The 13,380-nt window shown below is 44.3% G+C and overlaps 1 protein-coding gene across 1 annotated transcript in view; it reads left to right on the plus strand.

The window, feature by feature from the left end:
* The window catches only part of atp2a3 (ATPase sarcoplasmic/endoplasmic reticulum Ca2+ transporting 3), a 35,260-nt gene that overhangs the window by 11,651 nt on the left and 10,229 nt on the right, over positions 1-13,380 (plus strand). Inside the window, exons 4-9 of the mRNA XM_040180455.2 lie at positions 1,041-1,145; positions 1,465-1,603; positions 5,531-5,611; positions 5,894-5,979; positions 6,199-6,663; positions 12,619-12,707. Coding sequence (XP_040036389.2) covers positions 1,041-1,145; positions 1,465-1,603; positions 5,531-5,611; positions 5,894-5,979; positions 6,199-6,663; positions 12,619-12,707 — 965 coding nt within the window. The remainder of the gene's footprint in view (positions 1-1,040; positions 1,146-1,464; positions 1,604-5,530; positions 5,612-5,893; positions 5,980-6,198; positions 6,664-12,618; positions 12,708-13,380) is intronic.

Here is a 13,380-nt window from a genome sequence, read left to right on the forward strand (position 1 = left end):
CATTGCAGGTTTAAGTGCATTTTGGTCACATTGGTCATAATGATATCTTCAGTTCTTGACATGACTACTGGTCGAGTTGATTTGTTTTGTGTCTTAAAACGGCTGAATAAGCGTTAAGGTATTTTGTAGGATGAATGAATAATATGTAACCAACCTCATGTCCCGAGGCTGAAGTCCAAAAATGAGCTGATTCTAGATCTCGAGGTAGAAACCCCTTCTGAGGATACATTGCCTGATGTTGTCTCACGTATTTCATTCTCAGAATGTTAAATATAAACATTTTCTATATTTGAAAGCAGGTATATTTAACTAGAAATGAATCCAAAATATTTGTTCATCTTTTCAAATTGTTGTGGCTTCCAGCCTCACCATTTCATCTGTCGACTGTTTGAAGCCTCACGTCCTGGAACACGGTCATCCGAATAGACGCTGCACCACAGAGTAGATCTCACACGATCCTTATGTAAATCTGAATTTGTGTGTGATTTTCCTACCGTCCATGAGCTTTGGTGGGTGGTCACACAATTGGCTCATTAAGAGTGATCCCTCAGATTTGTATGTCCCCCACTAATTTAGTTTCTGCAGGACTTCATTTGTTTCTCAGATAAAGCAACCTTTCAACCTCTTTTTTCTATTCTGAATATACATAATAACTTTTCCAGCATCAGTAAATAACTCAAAATAGATAAATGCAAATCAGAAGAGTTAGAACTGCATACATTAATTGTACTTCTTTTCATGTATGTGTTTTTTGTTCCCTGCTGGATGTATGTCATGTTGACATTTGTTGTTTGGTCATCGTGTTATTTGAAGCCTCTCAACTGTATCTCAGGGTAAAAACATACATGCTAAAGGTAAAACACACTCACTGAAACAGGGAGGCAGCTTCTCTATCCTATGACCATTCCAGATTGTTTTTTTATGTCTAGATTTACCTTATTTATTTTCTTCCAATTAGTTTTTCAGATCAAGCCGTTTCAGGAAATATAATTATCATTGAGTTTGAAACGTTAATGCTAATCTACTGTGTGTTCTTCTAGGTGTTGGCTCTGTTTGAGGAGGGAGAGGAGACGGCCACCGCCTTTGTTGAGCCATTTGTTATTCTTCTTATCCTCCTCGCCAATGCTGTTATCGGGGTCTGGCAGGTGAGATGCACTCTTCCTCCTATGTCTCTGTGCAAAGTGCTTACGTGCATGAGGAACGCTTCTTTCTTTCCTCAAGGCATTCACATAACAGTTGCTAAAAAGGCTGTAAAGTCAAAACAATTCAACTCTGGGGTCTTGCTCCCTGTGTGCTCGATGTAAAACTGACCCCACGTGCTAACATTCATACGTGCAAGCGACACCTTTGTGGTGGAATAAGGCTGACGAGTCCTTGAGTTAAAACATAAACAAATGCGGCGGGGGGGGGGGGACCAAAATTCTCCTCGGCCTGACTCTCACTTCGTCACATCTCCCCGTGCAGGAGCGGAATGCCGAGAATGCCATTGAGGCTCTGAAAGAATATGAACCCGAGATGGGGAAGGTGTTCCGCATAAACCGCAAGGCCGTCCAGAGGATCAAAGCCAGAGACATCGTCCCAGGAGACATAGTGGAGGTGGCAGGTAAGACCCTCACCCAGACTCATTTGCACTGTGTTTACCGCTGTTGCAATCCCAATGTGGTCCCAGAGCTGCCTGCACGGTGCAGACAACGGCACGCACACACGTGCGTGTGTGCGTGCCAGCAGCACGGGCCCTTTGCATTAGTCTGGAGTATCGGAATAACTGGATCTAGATCTTTAAGAGTCTTTTCTCTGCATGCCCGGGTGCCAGCACTGAAATCAAGTTGTGTTTGTTTGTGTGTCTATGAGGTTCTATGTAAGTGGCTGTGGTCACCCCTTGTATTAATGGCCCAGTTGAATTTTCCACAGCCTCCCCCCTACACACACACACACACACACACACACACACACACACACACACACACACACACACACTCTCCCTGCTGTAAGCTCGCCCGTGTGTGGGCAGCCTTGTCTAAAAATAATCTTGTTTTCACAGTGTGTGTGTGTGTGTGTGTGTGTGTGTGTGTGTGTGTGTGTGTGTGTGTGTGTGTGTGTGTGTGTGTGTGTGTGTGTGTGTGTGTGTGTGTGTGTGTGTGTGTGCGCTGCTGTTGACATGCCAGCGTGTGCTCATGCAGCACTGAAGGAGATCACTTTGCCATCAAAATGACCATTTTTATTTTCTGAGGAGGGAGACAGCGGCTCGGGGGACGTTTGAGAGCGATGCCGGCGCTCATTCATAATCACGGCACAGAGAGGCAAAGGGGAGACATTATACATGCTGCTGGGTTGCAGTAAATTTGGTGCTGTTGAATTAAAAAAAAAAAAAATTAAGTTGACAACAACTTGGGGAAAACTGGAACTACTCTTTGTGCATTTATGTAACCGGTTGCACTTGCCTGTAATTTTCCTCCATCAATCAGCCCGACGCTAGACAAGCCCGCACAAGACCCGGGACACGCGCTCGATCAAGGCCCGCATCAACACCAACAGTGTCACCCTGGCAACGTTGGGCTCATCTCTGCTGCGTTCAAGTTCACCACGGGTCGAGGTCTGCGCCTGTGATGGCGGCGTGAAGCAGATGGGACTCCAAATGAGCCATCTGCCCTGATGATTTTTGTTCCACTTGTTCAGTTGTCCCATTGACAACTGGTGAATTAGTCAAATCAATATAGAAGCGCTACTGATGCCTCATCTGTCTGACTCCGTCACCAGGGGGAGGATTTTTCCTTCTAAGTGCAACATTTTCGGCTGAAAACGAGGGAATAGTCAAGGCTCATTTCAGCTCATTCGCAGAGGGCAGAAAGCCTTTTACAGTCAAAGTTTACTTTGAGAGGAGATATGATAGAGGTGCTATGCAACCCGCAGCATTTTTTATAAATTACCCACGGGGAATATATTAAGCTCTTTGTTCGTTCTGTCTGACACAACGTTGTTGTTTAGCAGTGTTAAACATCAGTAAAAGGCTTATAAAAACCATGTCAGATCGTCAAGCACACCCTCCTGACTCAAACACGCAGGCAAACGCGGCTCATAGAACAGGTTCATATTTTCCTGACATGCATGCTGACAGGTTATTCTATGGGAACTTAGGGGTAACATAAACTTTGTATACCGCTGTTGGAAAAGGATTCTGTTAAACAAAAGGGCTTTTTGAGTGGGGAAAAGAACATAAATATATTAGGTGTGTGTGTGTTTAATACTCCGGTTTCCACCGCTGCTGCCTTTTTGAACGATGCCTGCCACACTTACAACAAAGTTGTGATTCGCACCTCTGTAGAAACTTTCCTGGTTCGGGTTCGGCAATGACCACAGCGGTCAGGAACTCCTGCGCGGTTTACACAGAACCTGAAGACATGGAAACGTGCATCGGGCTGAGCCCACTAACGGCTCACTGTTGGCCCGCACATGGACACGAAGACCTCGGCCAGGATGTTATGCAAGAGATTTAGTTTGGAGTCCAGTTTTACCAAATGGAAGGAGAACTGCGGCGAACCAAACCGGCTGACCTCTTCGTTTGTTTGAAACAAATTTGCATGTGCTGGGTTTCCAGTTTGCTCGTTCTGAGGTAGATTCTATTTACTAAAATAAAATTCTGGCTTTTTGATACACGAAAAATATAAAAGTCAGACAAATTTCTGATTTTTTTTCTGCTATTTAAAAGCCATATTTACCAAAGACCACATGGAGAGCGTCTGCAGGAGGCCTGTGGCAGGACGTGGGCACGGTTGCAGGGGACTGTGGGAAGGCGTTCTAACCGCCTCTCAGCTCACCTTGCCATTGGGCCAGTCCTGCCACACTGGCCACAGAAGAACCCGTAGCCCGTCTCCCACACAAACACCCCCACGCCCCGGGTCTCAGAACATCGAGCATCTGTCAAGAGGACAAACTGGAAGGCTTGAGAGAAGTGGAGATAAATCGAGGAAGGAACAACAAAACGGAAACTCGCCAGTGTGAGATCGCTTTGCAAGTTCTCACTGTGAAGAGGGCTGCGACGGGATAATTATGTGAGAGGGGGGGAGGGAATTCTAACAAATGTAATGCCATATTCATGCTGTAAAGCCACAGTAGATTTGTCTGTGGTGCTGGAAAGAAACGAGTGAAGAATATCACACCTGCCTAGCGAGTTTGGAGCAATTTCCCACTCCTCTGCACTGAGATCATTGTTGATGACTACATCAAACCGTCCGCTCTCCACAAGCTCGCTCTTTCCTGCCTAATGATATTATTTCCATGAAATGTTCATTGTCGGGCTGCGACAAATGGAGAGCACTGTTTTTGTTTTGGGGCAATAGAAACCTCTAATGATCTGGCTGTGAAATACAAGTGGACAGTGGAGAAGATGAAATGTATATTGTTGATTTAATGCAGGGTTCAAAAGTAATTTTATGTCTGATAAATGGAAGACGGTGGATTATCACAACAACAGAGGGAGAACCGAGTGAGGGGGAAAGGGTTCAAGCTGCTATCACGGGTTGTTTACCTGCAGCTTGAGCTCAAAGCAGCTACTGTTTCTTTGCTCAAGGATTTCTTGTTTGAACACAGACATTCAAGATGGTGTAACCAAAGCTTCACCTGCTGCTACACTGACAAACACAGGTGTCAAACCCTTAGCAGAAGTACATATTCTCCTACTACTCCATGGCTAGGATGGTCTTCTGATCACTGTAGCTTAAGGCCCTTAAGATGAGGTTGGCACGTCCACCACTTTTGGTCCCGACATGAAATCCTGTAAGGAACTTTTAATTACTTTGATGATCCTCTGACCTTTCCTGTAATCCTGCAAGCAGATTTGAGATTTGATGTTCAGAGTGAAATATCTTACAATAGCAGGATTTGTTAGATATTCAGTCTCTATTGGAATTAATAGATCCATTTTTTTCATCCTCACCTACAGCACAATCAGCAGGTCAAGGTCTTCACTTACTCGTGCAAATGTCTTGACTGCTGGACTCGATGTTTGTGAAACATTTTAGCATTTAGCTCAATGCAGAGCTGACTCCAAAAGCTTGTTCCATTGCTGAAGCGTTGATCATTTTTTAACTTAAAGGGCCAGTGTGTGTGGTGGTATCTAGCAGTGAGGTTGCAGATTGCAACCAACTCAAACTTCTCCTTTAGTGCCAGGCATATGGAACAAAATGTTATGTATCTGTGTGGAGAAGAAATAACTCATTCGTCGTCTTCTCATTTTCTGGTAATTATTCATAGAAGGAAACCCATCTTTCAATTTGATAATCCATATCTCCTACATGATCCCACATTGTCTCATTGACTTGAAATGTATAACGCCTGCCCAGCTCATTGTGTTCTATAAAGAAACCCTTTTGGAACATATGCCTATAGCTCAACTTTTTGAAAAACACATTTTGTAATTTGTAAGTAATCTGACTGAGTAACGTAAAAAAAAGGACTTGAACACCGACCGGCCGCTTGTGGCTCTATCCAATGTTATGTGTGTTGTAATCACTGCCTCTTTTTGTTTTAACAGTTGGGGACAAGGTGCCTGCCGACATCAGAGTGACTTCTATAAAGTCCACCACCCTGCGGGTGGACCAGTCAATCCTGACAGGTATTTTCCATCCCTCTCGTCAGACATTAAACAAACCAGCTTCAAAACGTTCACATAATTCTGAAAGACTATCCTCCATTGCACCTTTATTTTTATTGCGTGGTCTTGGAAGACTAAAGGTTATAAACATTGTTTAACTCGTTAGTGTTGGTTCCTCTTACCCCCTTTAGGCTGTGAGCGTAACTGTGTCATTATCGAAACCATCTTATTGTCATCATCTCACTGGTCGTGTAGTAACCTCTGGCGCTTACAGATCTAATCCTGTGCAATCTTTCCTTTTAGGGGAGTCTGTGTCCGTGATCAAACACACAGACCCGGTTCCTGACCCCAGGGCTGTAAACCAAGACAAAAAGAACATGCTGTTTTCTGTAAGCACTTACACAGCTTGTGCAGTCATGTTTATCTTCAGCCTTTTATACCAGAGATGGATGTCATTATCGAAACCGCTAAACAACCTTTTGGTCCCACAGTAATCTAAAAGCAACTTAATGTACGCGTGTTTGATTCATTATCATTTAAATTCAATTATTTTCACATTCGTTCGGCTCCATTTTGCAGAACTTATTTCGCCCTTTCTTTTTCTCTAGGGCACAAACATTGCAGCGGGCCGCGCCATTGGTGTGGTTGTCGCTACCGGCGTCTCCACAGAGATCGGTAAGATCCGTAACCAGATGGCGGCCACGGAGCAGGAGAAGACGCCGCTGCAGCAGAAGCTGGACGAGTTCGGGCAGCAGCTGTCCAAGGTCATCTCCCTGATCTGCGTGGCTGTGTGGGTCATCAACATCGGCCACTTTGGGGACCCCGTGCACGGCGGCTCCTGGGTCAGAGGGGCCATCTATTACTTCAAGATTGCCGTGGCGCTGGCTGTGGCCGCCATCCCAGAGGGCCTGCCCGCTGTCATCACCACCTGCCTGGCCCTCGGCACCCGTCGCATGGCCAAGAAGAACGCCATCATCCGCAGCCTGCCCTCGGTGGAGACGCTGGGCTGCACCTCGGTCATCTGCTCCGACAAGACGGGCACCCTCACCACCAACCAGATGTCCGTCTGCAGAGTAAGGGACATCGTTTTTGTTTTTTTAACGGGTGGTTTACTTTTTCATATCCTCATCCCAAAGTTTCTGGGAATTCTCACTTAAGTGCGAAGTAGGGGAATTGCCACAAAATGCTTGTGGTGTTGAAGTGTTGAACTCCACTTGGCAGGTTTGAGATAACTGCTGCCGCAACAGCACAGGCCTGCATGAGCCATCGGCTACAGTATTTTACCCGATCAGCTCACACAAGCACAGTGCAGGCTTTGCAAAATGTCACCTGGTCTGTAAATAAACCTCACACAGGGATTCATATCCTGAACTGTCCTGCAGGCCCGAGTGTCTGAATAGTGTAAACATAATTACGTCAGACGACAAGCGCTGAAAGATCTTATCCACAACTTCTCATGGTTTGTTGTGTAGCACATGGCCGCACCCTTTCCTTTGTCGGTTGTGTGCTTACCTGCAAGCCGTCTCTGCTCCAAGCATGGCCTAAATGCCAGCGCTGCTGTTTGCCTTGGCTCCTGGGCTTTAGCCACACACACACACATACACACACACTTAATCCCTGTTAACGCCTCGTGTTACGCCTCCATCTCACCTCTCACCTCAGGTAATGACCGAGGTTCTGATTGCCAAAATTAAAGTAGTGTCCCATAACAATAGTGTCAGAAGGATTGTGTGGGCAGATCGCTTAATGATTTCCAATAGAAAATCCGGAATGTAGTTCAACTTATTATTTATTTATGAAAGGAGAATTATTAATAGTCTTAACATTTTGACCGTTGATCTAGAAGGTGCTAGAATTTACTAAATGTAAACCCATCCTGTTTTCCAGCTACTTGACCTGAAATAAAACATTCTGCCCCCAATTTTAGAAGTGACATATAGTAATGATCCAAGCAAAACTGCAACAAAGTTTGAAAAAGCAACATTTATTTGCAGGTATTATAATACATCAGAGCTAAGGCTACCAAATGTACAAAATCAAATTGTATTCTGCAGAACTAAACACTCTATGTGTACAAATCTTGGAAAACTCCACACATTTAAATATATTTGATAAAAATAATCTTGATCAGTCCCGTTGTTGTTGCTGTAGTTAATATATTGCAGTCAAAACAATTGCAATAGGATCATCTAATTAATCCTTCAGCCCTAATCATTGCTGACTCAGGTATTTGCTGTTATAGACGCGCTAAGCTGAGGCCCTTAGCATTAAATAAAGACACAACCTAACACAATCAGCCCGAAGTTTAATTTGTCCAGCAGTGTGATGTCGGATCCCGGCTCCTTAGGTCCAATGAAGGCACATGTGAAAGATAAACTAGAAAATGGTTATTGCTTAAGCATGTTCTTTAAAGCCATTTAGTACTGATATTCAAAGTCTGTCGTGTATGCAGAGGCAGATTGCATTCAGTGCTCCTGCGGCGACTTCACTTCCTCTCAAAACAAGGAGGAACAATAGTTCACTTCTATAGATCTGTCTGTGTGTGTCCATTTTATTCTGACTGTCTCAAAATGGAGTTGCCATCAGAGGACTGTGCACTTCCTGCACGGCTGACGTGCAACAAAAAAACGCCCCTCCCTTCCCATCGCTCCCAGAGATGACGTGGAGAGCCTGCGCAATTAATGCGCGGCGGTAGGGAGTTCCCTCCAGCGGCAGGCACACGGAGCGGTGATCTCCCCACAAACCCAAACCCTCCCAGACAGAAAAAGGCAGCAGGCGGGCCGGGGCTGGTTAATATTGACTCACTGCTTCCACCTGTGCTCTCTGGCCTGCTGCTCCCCGCTCTCTGGTAGAAGATAAGGGGCACACACACATTCACTACTCTCATTAAGACAAATCCAATATTCACTTTGCAGTTGTTTTTTTATGGCTCCCCGGTCATATTTGCAGTTGCATAACTCGTCCCCCTGCGTGTGCATTCTTTGCTCATTTTTTATGGGGTTTATGTCGTATGAATGTTTGCCCAGGCTCGTCCATCTGTGCTTATTGGTGGCCTGGTCTGCAGCCAAAGGCCCCGATGGCAGCATGTGTCTCCCGTGCCTGAGGGCTATCCCCATATCAGCGGGATTTCCAGGGATTCCCCCTTTTGTATTCCGGCTTCCCTTTTACACACACACACACACACACACACACACACACACACACACACACACACACACACACACACACACACACACACACACACACACACACACACGTACCCGACCCAAGCTCAAAGGAAGTGGCTAGTAGAAGAAACTTGACTGAGTCACATGGCTCACACTGTGCCGTGTTTCCTTGGGGACGACAGTGGATCAGACGGGGGGCAGGGGGGTGAAAGGAAAACCTTATTTTATTCTGGAGGCCCGCGGCTTTGTGTGTGTGTGTGTGTGTGTGTGTGTGTGTGTGTGTGTGTGTGTGTGTGTGTGTGTGTGTGTGTGTGTGTGTGTGTGTGTGTGTGTGTGTGTGTGTGTGTGTGTGTGCGTGCTGTACGTGCTCTAGTAGAAGTTGGGTCCCTAAATCGGGACGGATCTATTGAAGAGAAAAAGGGTGCGGGGGAAGGGTGAGGCTTCTTTAAACTGCTCGGTACTTTAGAACAGTGGTCCCCAACCACCAGGCCGCGGACCGCTACCGATCCGTGGGCAGCTTTTTTTTTCTTTTTCTGAAAAATGTTTCATTTTGAAAACTGACCGGATTTTTTCTTAATTAGCTCACCCCTCTGACAGATTCCCCACGCGTCACCAGGCGTTTTTCTTGTCCTTTTACCGTGCACGGCAGTTTCGCCGACCAGCGAACACAGAGCGCGCGACTACTACCCCCTCCCCCACCCGAAAATACAACAGAAGAACAGCCGGTGCAGCAAACAAACACATTGTTTTTCTATGATATATATATAATTAGTCTGAATACATTGACATTTCACAGAGTACTGCTCCTAGACACAGACTACAGAGCTCCATGTTGCAACGCTGGATTTACCAGAGTACAACAAATAACAGGTTCTGCACTTATCTTCTTAGAACATACTTGACTCAGTCTCTCTCTCACACTATTGTTCTGGCACATGAATAGTTAAGGAATGCCATCAGGTCTGTGCAATGCGTCACTCACTGCAGCCCTGGGTTTGTTTGTACCCAGGGAGTTTCTAAGGAACAGCTCTGTTCCAGCTGGGCACAGCGATCCACAGTACAACAATAAAATATATCCAATACAACTGATTGTGCGTTCTGCTTGGCACCTTTAGTTCCACCACATCCACAGCTCTGTCCTCAGCCTGGTTTCAAAGGCTGAATTATAAAGTGATGTCATTTTCTAAACTTACCAGACTCCTCCAGCTATTTGTGTTTACCCACAGAAATTCCAGTGTTTTCCCATTATATAGCTGCCTCAGTCCACAACCCAGTCAGTCAGTCTGCACACCAGCTGCACACCTAGGGGGGAAACACCGAATCCTATATACCTCTCCAGTCTCTGACATTGTGACAAAGTAGCAGCAGACTGGGTGAGGGGGGGCGTAGCGAAGGGTCTTCAGGCCCTTACCTTGTGCGGCCTTGGGCAATTGGAATCATGTGTCTGAATGGTGGAACTCACGCCTTACAATAACTACTGCAGTGTGTGTGTGTATATACCAGGCTTTTTAAAAGTACTGGCAATCCTTTTGTTTTAATACGCTTCCACTTCAAATGTCCCTCTCGAGAGGGACATTGTTTACTGCAGTAGAAGATGGAAAAGGTTTTGCACTGATGTCAGAAATTACAAATCTAAAATTGCATGTTTTCACAAAAGTTCTAATGTCACAGAAGCTATAATCATGATTCAGTATGACAGCTTCTTATAACCGACTTTCATCTAATTTAGACTGTACTAAATCAGTGGACGGTGCAGTAATTCTGTTGCTAGAGAGAGTTAAGGAATAATTGCTCCAATAAAAGGCTGGAACTTACCTTTTAGGCTGACGTGTAAGAGGGACGACGGCTAGCTCTCATCTCATGCCATCGATTTTGTGTTCCTTTCTAAATTGGTGGAGGCTGGAAAGTCAGACTTGCGCACGCACAAACACAAACACATACACACTGACCGAGGAAACCAGTTTAACCAATTAACCGCGTCATTAATTCTTTAGTAAGATTTAGTGTGTGTGTGTGTGTGTGTGTGTGTGTGTGTGTGTGTGTGTGTGTGTGTGTGTGTGTGTTTTAAGAGAGGTATTTTATGTGAATTTGGATGGTTAATTGTGATGTCATTCTTACAAACAACCAACCTCAAAATTCCTTCTCCTTTTATGGATATACATGTACATATCACCAGTGCATCATCCTTCCTCGGGGAATTCACGGGAAACATAGTTGCCAACAAAGAAAAAGCGCTGCCTTGTCCCTCCTCTGACTTTTGGTTTGTTTTGAAGGTGGAAGCTTTGCATTAAGACGTGTGAGCAGTGCAGCTGCCGTGCTGCCTGCGTGTACGGCATAAATCATGCAGTGTAGTAGAGACAATAAGACTGCTGAGGAAAAATCTTTATTTTTTCTTTATTTTCTCTGATTCCACATAACTCCAAATCGTTTTTTGAGTCACCAGCCGTAGTTTGACCCCCTACCTGGCCAGTGACCCTTTTTCGAGCCTGCAGAGTACTTTCTGTTTACAGCCACTGTTTGATTTTCGTAATGACGGCGAGAGAAGTAAAGCAAGAATGACTCTTTGGTTGGATGCTCCCTGCTTCTTACTAGCTACACAATACCATAGCTGTTTCTTTGAAGGCCCTTCAGACACTACGGGGTGTGTTCAAAAAGAAAGAAACTCTGGATTCAAAACTTTGAATCAAAAGTTTTTAATAATGGAAAAGGAGTTAAAGGCTTCTAAAAAGAACATGGGGATCCGCTGGTTCCTCAGAGTAGTTCATCGACAACCAAATAGGGGAAACAAGAGACGGTCACTAACGAATCTAGAACAGCCCACAGGTATTAATGCAGATCAATAAAGGTGTGAAAGGCAGTGTCCACGCCTCTCCACTTTTTATAGAATATGGTGGTGCAATGAGGTATTACACTGGAAGGTGCGTTCAAAGTAACTTAGATTTAGCTGTGCATTGGTATTGTTCTATTTATTACAGCGGCGTTACCCTATTTTCATTTCTTTATTGATTACATAGTTTCAGAATCATAGCTGTGTACTTGTGTACACTAAATGCATTTTATTAATTGGTCTCATTTATGAACCGGGTCATCAGTTATTTGATAATATTCCACACAGTTAATCAATTTGATTGTTCTGCAATTCCTCGGTGGCGTACCGTGAAAGCTAATGTGTTATATTATCTTTTTGAGCAACCTACGACAATCCCACACCTCAGACCTGTAACCATTTGATAATTAACCATGGTTTTCAGAGCAAACCCTCGACCTGGGTTTTTGTAACAACAAAAAACAAATAACACCTTATTTCTTCCACAAATGAAAATGAATTAGCAATAATTTGCCACCTTGTGAAGCTGGTGATGGGGGGGGGATGGAGGGAGAGTCAAATTGTCCGTCTTGACATCTCCTTAGTTTCAAATTGTGTTGGCAACACACAGTAAGGCCGCACCACAGAAATATTGTCTTTATATGATTGTTAGGACATTTAGTGAGTATTTTAGCTTTAATTTAGGATGCTTCCTAAGTGATAGTGGGATTTTCAACTCTCAATACCAAAATTTTGTAGGTGAGATTACACAAAATGTAATAGTTTGCGTCACTTTATACACGTGGTAAAACGGAACATTTCAACCGATCTAAATTATGCATAGTGGAAAAGATATTGGTGAAGAGTCAGATGTTTTTGTCGGCTAGTGAGCGACACAAGTTTAATAAGATTGTAGACAATAAAGTAACAGTTACCATTGCAATAACATTTTACTGTCACCATTTTAATAGGTCTCTGACTATAAGAGTCCCTGCACGGCATGTTGGACTAATACATGAACTATACTGACTCTCTTTGCTTTTCCTCCTCTTCAGATGTTTGTTGCAGACACAGTGGAAGATTCAACCTGCAGCCTCCACGAGTTCTCCATAACGGGTTCAACATATGCCCCTGAGGGACAAATGTAAGTGTCAAAGTTTCAACATTTATTGCTTGCATTATTTTCTATCCGTTGCACTCCTTCCTTTGTGAAAAATGTCCCTCTCAAACTTCACCAGAACCATTTACTCTGAACTGTAAAAGCCTCCGCGCCCTCTTTCCTCCAATCCTGGCTCTGATAAAAGAAGAATGTACATGAATGTGGTTAAACAAACTCCGGATTCTTTACGTAAATGGTACTGATTCCCCCCAAAATGTTTCTACTGGTGTTTTGTGTTGCTATGGCAATGTCTGCAATACCCAGGGAATATTTACCTTGGATGTTGTTTTGTGTAATACGTATGTGTTTTTAAAATGTTTGTGGTGATTTCGATCTCTGCCCTATCAGCATGCATTGTTATACTTTCCCAAATGCGTGTCTGTGGAAGGAACATGGGTAGGCGGGCAGTCATTAGGCATGACGGATTCTACTCTTCACTTTGTTTGCATGTTGTTTATTTAGCTGTTCGGTGGGTACAGTGTTCTGACTCCGCATGAACCTGTTGATTTCATAACAGCACAGTGTGGGTAATTGTGTGGGAGCTTCGCTAGCAACGGTTGCAGTCTCTACCGAATAGAGATGCACGGTTGTCATGTAATATGCACTGCTTGTCAGAAACACACTTACTACCAAAGAAACACTGTTTCTAAAGTCAATT

The sequence above is a fragment of the Gasterosteus aculeatus genome, chromosome 7 (genome assembly GCF_964276395.1).
Source record: "Gasterosteus aculeatus chromosome 7, fGasAcu3.hap1.1, whole genome shotgun sequence".
Classification (NCBI taxonomy): Eukaryota; Metazoa; Chordata; class Actinopteri; order Perciformes; family Gasterosteidae; genus Gasterosteus; species Gasterosteus aculeatus.